The sequence below is a fragment of the Corella eumyota genome, chromosome 7, assembly GCF_963082875.1.
Source record: "Corella eumyota chromosome 7, kaCorEumy4.1, whole genome shotgun sequence".
Lineage (NCBI taxonomy): Eukaryota > Metazoa > Chordata > Ascidiacea > Phlebobranchia > Corellidae > Corella > Corella eumyota.
In genome coordinates this window covers 4,510,581-4,526,789 of record NC_137496.1, presented here as the reverse complement: position 1 = coordinate 4,526,789, position 16,209 = coordinate 4,510,581, and the positions used below count along the sequence as shown (strand labels likewise).

Sequence of the window (16,209 nt, the reverse complement as noted above, 5' to 3'; positions counted from 1 at the left end):
TGTCTGATGTGAACGATTTAGACAAATTGTCGCAACAGTTAACCGCCTATGAATAGATAAACCAATATAAAATATGCATTACCGCTGTTTAAATCTATTCTGCGTGGTTAAAAAGTCGGTTTATTTACAAAAAGTGCAAACAAGGACAGAAAAAAAAGATTAACATTGGCCTAGTATATACCCAGTAGTTATATGTACTTAAATATAGAGCAGTAATTGGAATTTGTATATTAATAAGGTTTAATAATAATGTTGTCTTAATGGAGGTGCACTTTATGTTAATTACCAAATGGCCTTTCAATGCTCTTACATTTAGGCCTAGTATAAATAAAAACAAATGAAAATAATATTAAAAAACTATTGTGTAAAAATGTAACGTCAGTATCTATATAGTTCTTAGCGCTTATATAGGCCTTTGCAAAATAGAAAATGATTTATAGATAACCTGTTACAATAGAATTAATATTCTTATTTTTGTATAAGTTACTCATGTGACTTGTACTATTACGCCATAGTATGGCATAGTGTAATATTTAAATTATTTTTACAACGCTGATTCATAGCGCAAGGCAGATGTCTTAAAATAAATTTTTAAAATTATTTGTCAGTAGTGCCTTACAAAACATGTATTGATTTTTTAAATTGAATTTGATAAATGTAATTTCGCAGTATGTATAGGCTAGCTGAAAACAATATTTTGACAGCTTTTGAACACTTAAATTAATCACTAAAATTTTAAAATTTAGGTAATTTTATAAGCCATAAACGTATAAACAAAAAGGTGCCGGTCTAACGCTAAATTATTCATAAGACAAAAAAATTCTTAGAAAAAGCGATTTGGTATTTATTATATAAGGCCAACAATAGTTAAGTGGTAATTTTTTGTAGCACAGCTATCACTATAGAAGGCAATTAAATCTTTACTACAGAACAAACATGTTTTAAATCAAAGTACATAAAATAGGCGTTGTCTGAAAACGAAACTTATTCGCAAACATTTACCGCTTAAACTTATATCTGTAAGATAACAACATATTAAAGTCTTCATAGACAAAAGAGCTAATATAATATAAAAGCTAGTTATATAAATAAACATTTGTTATAAGCATTTTAATAATACAGTGTGGGCACTAACCAGTTATTGATTTGAAAATACAAGCTTGTATATATGTCACCAAGAGAAGAAAATAGGCAAACACTAAACTGTCAGTTTCAACAAAATACTGATAAGATCAAAGCATAGGGATATAGTAGAAATAAAAACGCTGTAATATTTTATGTTTACGTTTAAATATCTATTAAAAATCAGCATTATGTTATTTACATTATTTGTTATAACGAATGACTTTCAAAATTCATCATTATTCAGAATCTGTGTGTAGATATTTATAAAATTATTCCAACATATTTCTAATTTAACTTTAACACAAAAACAAAAATGGCAGAAGATAGTGACCCGTTGTCTCGTGCCGACTTAGACTGCATATCTGCTAGCGAGTTCTCCAAGATATGGAATGCCTATGACATAGACAGTGAGCTTGCAAGATAAATTTATATGTATTTTAAATATGTAAGCGCTGTTAAAACTTTTAAACTCAATACAATGTCTTGTGTATTTAGAAAGCGGCTACATTGATGGTAGCGAACTGGACTCCGTGTTTTACGAGATCGCAAAAAAGTTGCTTCACAAGGTAAGTAAATATCATTTTATTGTAATAACCCGGGATATTTTGCGGAAGCACATTGATAATAAAAATGTACTTAAGTAAATATAAGTTAAACACGCCTACATTATAATGTAAACGTTGGTGATAAACAAAAACCGGCAGCGTCTGATGAGTGGTCAAAACACTGCCTACACTTTATGAGGTCCTGGCTTCAAACTCTAGTGCTCCCATGTTGTAGCGCACTTGAGTAAGGAGCAAAAACGATATGAACTCCTGCTAAGCCAGCACCTAATTAACAGCTTAATTATTGGGAAATTATTAGCTATAATATTCCAATCTGCCACAGGAAACTTGAGACTGAGACTGGGTCGGGGTAACTGTTGTTACTCTATGTTTAAGTCGCGCATTCGACCTTACCACACCAAAGATAAATTTAATACAAAAAATACTTGTTAAAATAGGAGCCAAATCGTAAAGAACTGGATCGAATTAAGATGTCGTTTATGTCAGCCTATGATGCATCAGCAGATGGAAAAATGTCGATGACCGAGGTTCAAAATATGACTTTTTGTACACAACTGTAAAACCTAATTGTTACTTAACGTTGATTCGCGTTTTTTAGATGGCAAAAATGCTTCTGTCGGAAGACGAAATGTTCCTTCTGCTTTTCAGAAGAAAAATTCCCTTGAATTCAAGCGTTACGTTTATGAAGGTATGTTAAACTAATAATATTTGCAAGCATCCTAGAAATTGAAATACAATTTTACACTTAAAATGCTTTGAATAACTTTTAAAGCTAATTCCGTTGTATTATATCCTCTTTTTTAAGCCGAGTATAGGCTTACTGCAAAAGGTTTGTAGAAAATAGCACCATAAATCAAAACCTTTTTTATTGTTTACAGATTTGGAGAGACTATGACAAAAATGGAAGTGGATTTATAAACAAAGATGAACTAAAGGTAGAGTTATAGCTTTTTACACTAAAAATCCTAAATACCACATAAATAATTCAAATGTTTTAATCCAATTACCGATATTTTACGTTGGGATGACGTCATTTATTATTCTTTCAGGCTTTTATTTGGGATTACGTCACCATAGCCGGTGAAAAAATTGATGAAGTACAGTTAGATGAATATGCTGAATCCATCGTAAGTTTAGATTTTAAAAAAGCTATAAAGTAGTTTTACTTGCTACCCTATATAGTTTAACTTGTTATAAGGTTGTGCTTTGTTAAAGACATCGGTGCGTTGGTGCGGATCGAACTCAAGACCTTTTGACTTGTAACACAATACCATAACAATTAAAACTTGCCACTGAACTAAAATCACACCAAAAATATCCTTTTTAATTTTTCTTATTTAAATAAACAATTGCCTGTTTCTTATAGACAGATTTAACTTTGTTGTTAAAGTTCTTTTACAACAATATTAACAATGCTGTTGTTATTCAACTGTTTAATTTGCAGGTTAATTTATATGATAAAAATGGAGATGGATACTTGGACTTGCAGGACATGGCTCGACTTGTCAACTGCTCGGAAAACTTCCTGTTACAGTTTAAAATAGAGGTATTTATATTTTTAATATCAACACAAAATTTTCACTGAAAACAAAAATTCAATTTTTAACCTCTTTTTTGTATAGGACGGCTCGCAGAAGCAACGTAAGAGAGATTTCAAAAGAATTTTCAAACACTATGATCAGGTATGCCTCCTTGGGTTTAAATTCATGTCTGTATAGTTTTCATTAAGTTAACTGCAATGCTTCATTATGGAACCTATAGGCAGACAATTTAGGGTATCAACACAATGTTTTTACCAACGTGTTGCTGTAGAAATTGAATATACATCCTGGCACATATAAAACGACAATATACTGGGAGTTGTTATATGTACCTCATCAATTATAGACAAATTACTGTTGATTACTTCCCTTAATACAATACCTGTTTACACAAACAGTTCAATATGCCATATATTTTGAATAATATTTTTGGAAATGACTCGAAATGTGTTTTTGTTTTCAAGAGTGAAACTGGTGCACTAGAGGGAGCTGAAGTGGACGGATTTGTTAAGGACATGATGGAGACGATTCGGGTAAAAAATGCTTGCAATTTTTTTAATTAAAATAATGTTTCAATCGACACCTTTGTCAAAATAACTTCACCAATTTATTGTTTACCAAATAATACTTGCCTTGCCATTTTTGTATAAATAACTTCACTAAGATATTGTTTACCAAATAACACAAGTAGCCTTAGACAATCTAAAAATGCATGTCTAATTTAAAGAATTTCAAAATAAAAAAATGCCGTTTGTGGTGCGGGTAAAACACCGTTTGCAAATATTTGTTGCAAGCATATTACAACAATCAAAGGTAGCTCAAAGTCAAGTAATTGACTAGTTTTATTACCCGGCCAACTCGGTTTAGTTTTATGATTTATAGCTCTGAAAGAGCAACTTTTTAATCAATATTTATTACTTTCAGGGACCACTTAGTGCAAGCGAACTCGATCAACTAAAACAAGCAGTTATGAACCACTGCGACGTGAATCGAGATGGGAAAATACAGAAGTCGGAGCTGGCTATATGTCTCGGAATTAAACTAAAGAAGTAAGGCTTCTGTTTTAACCTGATGGACTTCCTATTATATAAGTTGGCACGATATTGTACTGTATACACTCACTCACACACGTTATACGTAAATGTAGATATTGCTATCTATTCATGTTTTGTTAATACACAGTTTGTACTTCATTGTAATGATTGGATTTATTCTTGCGTTGGCGTTTTAGGTAATTCTTATTTTGCAATCAAAAATTCTTAAAAAACTCGTTAAAAAAACATTGAACAACGGCTTATTTCAATTGGAAATTTTTCATAATCACAGCAGGCTTCTAGAAAAAGATTGCTGTTTAAATTCTGCATAAATTAGGCTTAATTTGCTATTCACCATTTAACTTTTTATTGTGCCTGAAAAAGAGGCCTGATGTATATTTCGTTAACGTCCATATGTGAAGGCGCTGTTAGAGCAAAAACAACTGCATCTGCAATATCGTTCGGCTGAAGACATTTCTCCGTTTTAAACGTCTCCTCCGCTTCTTTCTTGCATACTCTTTAAAAATAAGCACCGGGTTATTTAAACTTTACTAAAATAAAGTTTTGCGCCAATATTATAATTATTATTATTTTTTTTGTATATATTTTATCTTCGATGTCGGAAGGTCTAATGTGCGACCTAAACATAAAGTAACAACTGTTACCTCGACCCAGTCTCGAGTTGCCTGTAGCAGTTTGCGATATTATAGACTATAAGTGCCTGACAATTATGCTGCTGATTAAGTGCTGGTTCAGCAAGAGTTCATCCCGTTTATAGCGCCTTACTCAAGGGCGCTACAGCATGAGAGCAGTGGGGATTGAACCCACGACCTCATGTGGTGTAGCAAGTGTGGTTACCACTATACCACGCTGCCAGTTAAATTATAGTGAATGATGTCTAAAAAAAATAAACAAAATATTTCATAAAAAAATGAATAGCATACAAATTTGAGTTCAATTTAAAGTGAACAAAAAGAAATTAAAATAGTTGCAAATTTCGACTTCTTACCTTTCAAAAAACATGGTTTCGACCATGCCAGGCGATATAGACGTGGTACGAATATTACTCTTCTTAGCTCTGAGTTCTTGTCTTAACCCTTCAGTTAAAGCTGTAACCGCAAATTTAGTGGCAGAATACACCGGATAGCCCAAAACCCTATGGCCCGACATGCTGTTTATGTTAATAATATGCCCATCGTCAATGCCTGAGCTTTCCATTAGGCTAAACGACTCTCTGGTAGAGATGCAAAGCGCTACCACATTTAAATCGATCATCTCTTTCCAATCCTGTAAAATATTTGGAATTTATAGTCTAGAATCCTTGACCTGGTAAGGTCGTCTAAGCGACTTAAACATATAGTAGTAAGTACACCGGTTTGTTCTTGAGTTAACCCGTAAGTTGTGAATATTATTAATTATATTGCCTGATTATAAACTGTTTTTATTGTTTTACTTATAAAGGCTTTGACATAAAAGTAGTTGTGATTAAACCTATGGCTTTATATAGTAAAGCCATACGTTTTACCTACAACGCGACAACTTTATGATAGCTTGTTTATTTCTACACACCTGTGTTTTTCCTGATATTAGAGACGCATTAATGGCCATGCCGGCGTTGTTGACACAAAGATGTAACACGCCAAACTTTTCCCTGATAAACTTGAACATTGCCAAAATATCTTTTTCATTTCTGAGATCACATTTGACTGAAAACATCTCTCCTTTAGCGGATTTGTTTAATTCGAATGCATGTTCTAAAAGTCGTTCACTGCTACGAGCACAAGCAACAACTTTCATTCCACTTCGAACTAACTTGTCGACGATTGCTTTTCCAATACCAGAAGATGCGCCAGTAACCAAAGCTACTTTACCAACATATTTATCCATTGTAAATTTTGCAAAGCAGCAACCCTCTTTACATAAAAATATATTTTACGCACTGAAAAATGAATGGTATAACTGCCATCAAGTTATATAAAAGTTTATCTACCAACAAAAAGTTTAAAATCTCAAGTTACTTTTCCAATTAATAAAATACATAGTTTCATAAATGCCTGAAGTTTTTTGTACTGTACCTCTATATCAACCTTTTCTTATAGTACACTAATAAGTTATGGCTAAAAGCTTTAACTTACATCAAATATTTACCTTGCACAAATATTGCAGGCTACATAAGTGTGTGTGTTAAGCATGATTAGGTTTTAAAAAGTACGCGAAATATTTGCAGTGGCTTGACAAGTAGTATACACTGTTTAAGGCGGTTCATGCAAATGTAAATTACATAAACGTCATTACTTGTCTTTGTCCCTATAGTGTGACATAGAAAACGTTACACTATAAACCTTATTAGACAAAAATCAAAAAATCAGCGGGTATGTATTAAAAAAATGGAAATTATCTTGTCATCTAGGCTCCTATAAACGCTTGTACACGATTCCGAAATTATTTTAGAACCAACAGTTGAATAAAAGTAGCGGCGTAGATCCTAAATTTATATGACCTATAGACCTAACCTACCTATTTTATTTTAACAGTGTTAATAAGAAGTAATTTGAAGATCTTAAAAAAAAGGATACTTGGTGTTATTTGTTCTTAAAACCTGAGCTTACCGCGCATATGGACGCTAACCTTAGCGCATATGAACGTGACCTTTAACATTTAAACGTGGCAAAGTCCACTGTAATATTTTACGGCGAGACTTTTGTAAAACATTTTATATACACAAGTTAATATTTAACTAGAAGTGGCAATGGCTATTTGTCTTATTTATAAAGAATATAAGATAGTCTTGTAAAAAGCATTTGTTAACAAAATAAAACTGTATTTAATAAAAGAATTTGTATTTTAAATAAAAAAACAATTTTTTAGTTCAATATGGATAAGTGGGTTGGTAAAGTTGCGTTGGTGACCGGTGCATCTTCTGGCATTGGAAAAGCAATCGTCGACAAATTAGTTCAAAGTGGAATGAAGTTGTTGCTTGTGCTCGTAGCGAGGAAAAACTTAAAGCACATGCATCAGAGTTAAACAAATGCGGGCAAGGAGAAATGTTTCCAATAAAATGTGATCTTAGTAACGAAAAAAAGATATTGTCAATGTTTGAATTTATCAAAGCAAAGTTTGGTGTATTACACGTATGTGTAAATAGTGCTGGATGTATATTTAAAGCAGATCTTCTAGACGGCAAAACAGAGGTAAGAAAAGGATATGAGTTCATAAAAATAAAGAAATAAACCAGATGTACATTTGTTTAGGAATGGCAAAAGCTAATCAACTTAAACGTTATCGCTTTATGCATTGTTACTCGGGAATCTTACATATTGATGAAGAATGCTAATGTTAATGATGGCCATATCATTAACATAAACAGCTCCGCTGGCCATTATGTTCCCATAGGCCTTTCTATGTACTCAGCAACAAAATTTGCTGTAACAGCACTGACTGAAGGCTTAAGGCAAGAGCTTAGAGCCAAGAAGAGTAATATTCGGTCTACATCCATCTCACCAAGTTTTACTGAAACTGGATTTTTGGATATGTAAGAAAGATTTGAGTTGTTATAATAAAAACCTAAATAAAAGACCTACGCATAACACATTTATAAATGCTCTCTGCATAAGCTAACTTACTATATCAGCCAAATATATTATTTGATTCGCATGATATTTGTTTATTTGTGTAGCTTAACTTGAAGCTAATGATGTTGCAGATGCAGTTGTGTTTGCGCTTGCAGCGCCACCTCATATGGACGTCAACGAAATACTTATCAGGCCGACTGAGCAGGCAGAATAGTTTACAGGCTCATAAATATATATGCGGCATAATTTCTGAACTTGGAAACACTAAAGATTTAACTAGAGCGTTAAACCGCATATATTAGGCCTACAAATTTTAAAATAGTATAGGCTATATACTTTCTAGATACTTTAATTTTTGTATATTAAATATGTAAAATATTACATAATGTATAAATACTCTGATTTTAACTAAAAGAAAGAGATATTAATTAGTGTATTTGTTTTATAAACGTCTCGCAAATCTATATTAACATTTATAAAATAAATTAACCGCAGAAATTTTGCTGACTACGTAGTTTAAATAAGACCAGAGTAAGGTATTTTAATTTAAACACTGATATCGTAACCATGAATAAGTGGGTTGGTAAAATAGCGTTAGTGACTGGTGCATCTTCAGGTATCGGAAAATCAATCGTCGACAAGCTGGTTCGAAGTGGAATGAAAGTTGTTGCTTGTGCTCGTAGAGTGAAAAAACTTGAAGTACATGCATCAGAGTTAAAATAATGCGGTCAAGGCGAAATGTTTCCAATCAAATGTGACGTCAAAAACGAAAAAGAGATATTGTCAATGTTTAAATTCATCAAAGAAAAGTTTGGTGCATTACATGTATGTGTTAATAGTGCTGGTATACTGTGAGATGCAAGCAATTTGGAAGGAAAGACAGAGGTAACCATCATCTGAACGTCTTTCGGACAATCTTGTTTTATAACTCCAATAATTGTATTTTTATGTTAAGGATTGGCAAAGTATGTTCGATGTTAACGTTTTGTCGGTGTGCATTATTACAAGAGAGTCTTACGCATTGATGAATATGCATCAAGACGGCCACATCATAAACATCAACAGCTTAGCCGGCTATAAAATATTTGGTCAGCTTGCTATGTATTCTGCAACCAAATTTGCAGTTACAGCGTTAAACGAAGGGTTAAGGCAAGAACTTAGAGCCAAAAAGAGTAACATACGAACTACATCTATATCACCTGGGGTGGACACCGAATTTTTTAACAGGTAATATAAAGTTAGTTAACCGGCAGCGTGGTGTAGTGGTAGGAACACTAATTGCTACACCACCATGAGGTCGTGGGTTCAATCCCCACTGCTCTCATGCTGTAGCGCCCTTGAGTAATGCGGTGTAAACGGTATAAACTCTTGCTGAGCCAGCACTTAATCAGCAGCATAATTACTGGGCAATTATAGTCTCTGTAACATTCCTACCTGTCACAGGCAACTCGAGACTGGGTCGGAGTAACATTAATGTTACTTTATGTTTAGGTCGCGCATTTGACCTTCCCACATCAAGGATAAATATATATACAAAAAAAAAAGTTGTTTACCCAAACCGCAGTGTATATTTAAGATAAATGCATATCTTAAACTAAATCTGCAAACGTAAGATATAAAGTTAGTGTATTGACATAATTTAACCACGTTTCAGGTTTTTTTAATAACACAACTTTGTTTATAACTGCTTATTTATTTAAATAGCCTTGAAAAGGATTACCGTGAGGACTTAATAAACAGCGCTGCTGGTGGACTATCGCCGAACGAGATAGCTGTTGCAGTTGACCAACTAATTAGTTACAATATTATAATGGAACTAAAAAACAATATGTTGTATATTTTTATTTTAATATTACACATGTTCAAATAAAAAAAAAGTAAAATTAACATAATACTCAAAAATAAACTATATAAGCGCCAATATTTAAATTTAGTATAATATATACAGCTAAACTACGAATATTACTAAATTAAATTTTAAGTTAATGTTTAATGCAAATTTATCATTTGAGTTGTATATCAAAGCATTAAAATAAGATTTAAAATTAAAACAAAAATACAACGTTTTGTGTTTTCTTTAAGAGACTTGTGTAAAAATTTTACGGGAATAATTAAAAAACTAAAATATAATGTAGCAAATACTTAAGCTGTGATAATTATAAGGTGAGTAAATATATCTCATAAAGTCTGTGGTTTACTTCCTTTTATCAACAGCAGCATAAACATCTACAGTATCTTCTGTTTCGAAGCTATTCTCGGTTTCCAAACTACTGGTTCTGTCTTTGTCACAAGTAGGTTTAGGTGATATTTTAGTTACAGGACATGAGTCATCAATAGTTTGTTTTTCGTCGTCAGGGCCAGATTGATTTTTCTTTTTCTTGAAAAATTTTGACATTTTCTTTCTTTTTTCTGTAAAATCAACATCAAGAGCTGGATGTTTTTCAGTGGTAAGTTCACTGGTTTGATATTTTCCTTGGTTAACGTTAGGAGATGAGGGTGTTCGGTTGGTGACGTCAATATAAATAACGTCACAACTATTTTCGGGGGTCGTTACTTGTTCTTGGTTATCATTATCCTCCATTCTAGTTTGTATCCCGGGATTCTGTCTCAGCCTTCGCTTCCTTTTTAACCCAATAACAAGCAATACAGTTCCAAAAATAAACAACACACTCAAGACAATAACTATAATAAATATATTTGTCATTGATTGATTACTTGTCATTGGGTTTAAAGTAGCATTTGCATTATTTTGAAATTTAGTCGTTGTGCTCACATTTGTATTATTACAAACTAAGGTTTCTTGATATATATCATCAGAACACAAACTTTTGTTTAAAGTTTTACTTTTAATTTCGTACAAACACTCTCTTGTTCGTGTTTGTTTGTTGTTATGACAAGGTTGCCATTCTGACCATGAACCCCAAGTCGTTTCTGCTGCCCTAGATGTTGTTGTTATTTTTGTAGTGGTTGTCGTAGTTGTTTTTGTCGTAGTTGTACATGTTGAACTTTTCTCTTTCAGACCACCAGGACAATTACTGACTGATACGATATTGTCAGCATTGTCCGTGCATTGTCTTGTTCTTATTTGTTGTCCATTAATACAACTTCCATATCCACTCCACTGACCCCATGATGCAAAACAAAGAGTTTGATATGTTGAACTCCCGGAACAATAGCTTGAATCAAACTTTTGTCCCCAACAACTTTTACAAGTTCGCTCTTTTGTCAAATAGTAAGTGTAAATATTATCAGGTGTACTTGGACAATTTATTGTAGTTACCCATGTACTCCATTGATATCCCTGGCAGTTTTTATTCGTATAAGTAAACGAACGTGGGACATTTTTAGACAGCACTGATTTTACCGATGCAAACAATAGGTATACAAGAACGATATGGTGATACATTTTTTTGCTTTTAGCAAAATAAAACAACAAGTAAGTTTTACTATAATTTATTTAAATTTGCTACTGTAAAGCAATCGTTTGTAATCACCAGAGTTTAAAAGTCATTTATGTGTACGCCCTGGTAAATTGCGAAATATTATATGGTCAGACCCTACAATAAAGTTAATATAGTTTAATTTAGATATTTTACTAAACCAAGACTTTGTCAATTGTTTATATACGGTTATGTGCTTTCTCCGCACAATTATATATTTTCCTAAAAAAACAATATGATAAACTACAATTTAAAACAATAGTAAAAACAATATGATAAACTACAATTTAAAACAATAGTAAAAACAATATGATAAACTACAATTTAAAACAATAGTAAAAACAATATGATAAACTACAATTTAAAACAATAGTAAAAACAATATGATAAACTACAATTTAGTAATTTTTATTTCTTATGCGATTATGACTAAACGAATGCATTTTAAACAACTATTTCCAATGCCTTGACTCTTTTTTATGCTACCTTTATTTAATACACGTAATTATGACGATATTTCACGTTATGTTTAATTAAAATTTGGAACTGTTGGTTTCGATCGTTGGCGTCTAAATATGGGAAGCCATATCTTATAAAGCGCTGTATAAGTATTATACCACGTCTTTTTCATATGGCCTACTTACGATTTAAAAATAAACTTAATAAGAATTAAATAATAAACTAAAACATCACGGTGTGAACAGGTATTAAAGGACAAACTAAACTAAAATCAACGATTTGTTTTAATAAAACAATAAAGTTTAATAGATGACTTATAAACTGTTCATAGCTAAAATAACGTTATGTTTTTTACAGGTTATTGCAAAAATTTAACCTGGTTAGAAGAATGCTGCAATCAATTAATAATTTACCACACAAACATTATATAAGGTATTGAGATCCATAAACAATAAAACCTCATAAAAATTAATACGATCAGGAATAAACAAGCTCATAACACCCTAAACCTATAACATTAAACCCACATAACATTTTTTTAAAGTTTGACAATGTGTATATTTACGTAATCAAATAAGCAATGTGTATATTTACGTAAATCAAACAAAAACAAAGCAAAAACTTTAAATTAGTACATACTCAGTCGTAAAATATACTAAATAACAGCAAGTAAAGTTGAGTTTTTACCCGTATTTTTTTAAACGACCAGTATTTTTTAAATATATCACGTGACAAATATTTATGACATCATTTGCATTACGCCACACAAAATTTTGCCAATAAAAATCATGGCGTTTGTGTTAAAATATACAACAAAAATTTGGTAATTAAAAGTTGCTTAAAACCTATAGCCCTATTGACTTTACTATTTTACATTCCATACAAGCAATAAATTCGAAAACAAATAATTACTTTAACAACAATGACTTAAAAATTTTAATTAAAACATTTTAACTAATTTATTATTAGTAACTATTGATGATTTTTATAAAAAGTTAGTTATTTTATTAGTATAACAATGAACATGTTTGTTTATTACCTACTGAGTGGTATTTTTTATAAAAATAGTTAAGTCATAACAAAACAAACAACCTACATAACTTTATTTTTATCGTGTATATTGCAACATAAAAGCAAATGAATAAGTATAAAATTATTTATGTCTTACATATTTTGTATTCAGTTACGTAGTTTAAAGTAACGATAAATATTTAGACCAATTAAAGATTTCTACAATAAATTATTTGTTTAAATCTACGTTATTAAACTGACAAAAAATAAGTTAAAAGTGTCTAACTGACTGTTCAAAAACTGCTTAGTGGTAATGCAAAAAACTATAAACTTATTTAAAAATTAAAAATGTTAAATAAAAAAATTGTTTGTATTTTACTGATACTTTTAAAAATGTTTGTCGTAACAACACGATCAGAAAAAGTTTCACGTTTATTTACCCTTGCAAGTAGAAACTGTCAGGGATATCAATGGAGTATATGGGTAACTACAATAAATTGTCCAAGTACACCTGATAATATTTACACTTACTATTTGACAAAAGAGCGAACTTGTAAAAGTTGTTGGGGACAAACGCTTGATTCAAGCTATTGTTCCGGGAGTTCAGCATATCAAACTCTTTGTTTTACATCATGGGGTCAATGGAGTGGATATGGAAGTTGTATTAATGGACAACAAATAAAAACAAGACAATGCACGGACAATGCTGACAATATCGTATCAGTCGGTAATTGTCCTGGTGGTCTGAATAAAAAAAGTTCAACATGTGAAAATAAAACAACAGCTACAAGTCTTAATGTAACAAAAAAATATGTAACTGTCATTAATACAACCGCCCAAACCATTACCACAATATCTACATTACCAAAAGCTTTTTGGGGTTTATGGTCAGAATGGCAACCTTGTTATATCAACGAACAAACAAGAACAAGAAAATGCTTGTACGAAAATGAAACGGAATTTATTAACACCAATCTTTGCTCAAATGATTCTAATCAGCAGATTATAAATTGTGACGTCAACACTCCAAGATATCTGTTATACATTTCTATTTGTATACCTTTGGGCATTATATTCTCTATAACTTTTGTTAGTTTATTTATACTGAGAAAAAAATTAAAGAAATCAAAACCTTTGATTGCTAATCCAAGAAATATTGTCCACTACTCTAATGTTACACCACACATTTACACTAACGTTAAAGAAGACAATAAAAACTCAATAACCATTGCCAAAAATGACGATTACAAAATTTCACAAACAAAACAGAATAAACCGAATGAAACCACTGTTTACGAAGTCGTTATTTAAACAAAAACTAACAAACATTGAACATTTATTATATACGCTTCATTTAATTCGACTGTATTGATTTTATTTACTATACTACCATCACAATTATTTTAAATATAATTAATATTTAAAACCGTAATTTTTTCTTTTAATCTGTTGTTTCTAATTTTAAGTTTCTTCAAACATTTATTAATTACCTGTGACTTATTTGTGAAAAAAAACAAATTTTTTATGAGTTTTTGTGTTTCTAATTAATAAAATTAAACATAATTCCATGCCCAGTACATTTGAAAACCTTATTTAAATAAAATATTATTCAGCCAGTTTTTAAGATATGTTACATCAAATATTTCATGAAAATAAATTCATCATGAAAGTTTTTTAAATAAATTTTTATTACACCAGATAAAAAAAAACGTTATTATTTCGTGTCTTCTATATTTATTAATTTTAAGTTACCACAAAAGCTAGTTTGTTAATTAAATTCATGTTTTTATTTAAACGTTAAAATCAACTTTGTTGTTTTGTTTAATTTGTGTAGCTTTTTAGTTTTACATAAAATAAAAAATTGTTATGAAAAAGAATAACATGTTTATGCGTAAAAACACAAATTACAAACTTATCTACGCCCACAAACCTAATGTTTTATGTAGGGTGTAATGTTACCAGTTGTATTTGCTTTAACAGCACCGTCACACATGGACGTCAACGAAATAGTGCTACGTCCAGTTACTCAAGTCTTTTGAATGACTTTGCAAGGCATGTGTAATCTTATACTGAAAATTGTTAACATACTAAAACCTTATGTATTGCGCTTTTGATAATATTCCGTAGAAACACTATTGATTACTGACATAGCATTGAAATATTTTTTTTAGTCCTGAAAAAGTGATTTAACCAACTATTACTATGCATTATCATAGGTTTTATAACTTGACTATTGACGTAATATCATAATCCTAGTTAGTTAATGTTTAAAGCTTTGACTTTTTTGACAGTAACGTCACTCTATGCCACCAAACCATTTGTTGTAATGACGTTTCTAGTTTGTCATTTAAAATATATATTACTTTTCACCCTAATTATATATTGAAAAATTGTCAATTTTGTAAAGCTGAATTTGTGAACGATAACATTATTTGCTTTAGTAAGAAAACCAACAAAAAATTACTGTACTGTAAAAACCAATATCGATTACTGGTAACCTATTTAAAAACAGTTTATTTTTTGCTCGTTAAATTGTGTATAAGCCAAAACTTTAAAAATTGTAGAGGCTTGTATAGGCTATTAAGAATTTTAATGTAGAAACAAGTTTGTGGTAATGTTAAAGATAAAAAGAACTACGATGTTACACATATAGTTTAGATATATTTAAAATACATAAACGTTGAGTTCAATTTACTTTATGGTATAGCAATGTGTGCTTAAAACAGAGCTCTTAAACAAATAATTAACTTTTACGCGTTTTGTACCTAAGGTTTAAAACTTGTATAACTAATCAAGCTTATCGCCCAATGTGCTACTAATATATATCTTGAATATCTAAGGCTTTAAGAAAGGCAAAGTAAATGTAAAACATTATTTGATTTAATATTTGTAGGTAAAAATCTATAAGTTTAATATGAATAAGTGGTTTGGTAAAGTAGCGTTAGTGACTGGCGCATCTTCTGGCATCGGAATAGCCATCGTCGACAAATTAGTTCGAAGTGGAATGAAAGTTGTTGCTTGTGCTCGTAGCGAGCAAAAAACTTGAAGAACATGCATCAGAGTTAAAACAAAAGGGATTGGAAGTTAATGATGTTGCAGATGCAGTTGTGTTTGCGCTTGCAGCACCAGCTCATGTGGACGTAAATGAAATACTTATTAGGCCGACTGAACAGGCAGAATAATTTACAGGCTTAAAAATATAAAATTGTTATTAAGTTGGCGGTGCGGCAAAAATTCTAAACTTGGAAACACGAGAAAAATTAACTAGACCGTTAAACCGCATATATATTGATTTTTTTAAAACTGGTTTTAAAATTGCATATATACTTCTTAGGTACTTCAATTTTTGTATATTAAGTATGTAAAATATTACATAATGAATAAATACTCTGATTTTAATTAAAAGAGATATTTATTAGGGTATTTGTTTTAGAAAAGCCTCGCAAAACTATATTAACATT

The 16,209-nt window shown here is 31.0% G+C and overlaps 2 protein-coding genes and 2 pseudogenes across 2 annotated transcripts; 3 read left to right on the top strand and 1 right to left on the bottom strand.

Moving 5' to 3' along the window:
• The first annotated feature begins 1,373 nt into the window (after positions 1-1,373).
• LOC145760045 (secretagogin-like) lies at positions 1,374-4,450 on the top strand. The gene is made up of 10 exons (XM_082573910.1): positions 1,374-1,532; positions 1,621-1,691; positions 2,129-2,218; positions 2,290-2,379; positions 2,570-2,626; positions 2,741-2,818; positions 3,136-3,237; positions 3,314-3,373; positions 3,697-3,765; positions 4,157-4,450. Exons 1-10 carry the CDS (start codon positions 1,439-1,441, stop codon positions 4,283-4,285), a joined length of 840 nt encoding a protein of 279 aa, XP_082430036.1. The 5' UTR covers positions 1,374-1,438; the 3' UTR covers positions 4,286-4,450.
• A 182-nt stretch (positions 4,451-4,632) lies between these two features.
• Positions 4,633-6,153, bottom strand: LOC145760046 (dehydrogenase/reductase SDR family member 11-like). Its single transcript, XM_082573911.1, has 3 exons — positions 5,836-6,153; positions 5,276-5,553; positions 4,633-4,783 (listed from the first exon to the last, which is right to left on the bottom strand). The coding sequence occupies exons 1-3, from the start codon at positions 6,151-6,153 to the stop codon at positions 4,633-4,635; spliced, it is 747 nt and encodes a 248-aa protein (XP_082430037.1).
• Positions 6,154-7,140: 987 nt separating this feature from the next.
• LOC145759749 (dehydrogenase/reductase SDR family member 11-like) lies at positions 7,141-8,052 on the top strand (annotated as a pseudogene).
• A 353-nt stretch (positions 8,053-8,405) lies between these two features.
• LOC145759748 (dehydrogenase/reductase SDR family member 11 pseudogene) lies at positions 8,406-15,930 on the top strand (annotated as a pseudogene).
• The last annotated feature ends 279 nt before the right edge of the window (positions 15,931-16,209 follow it).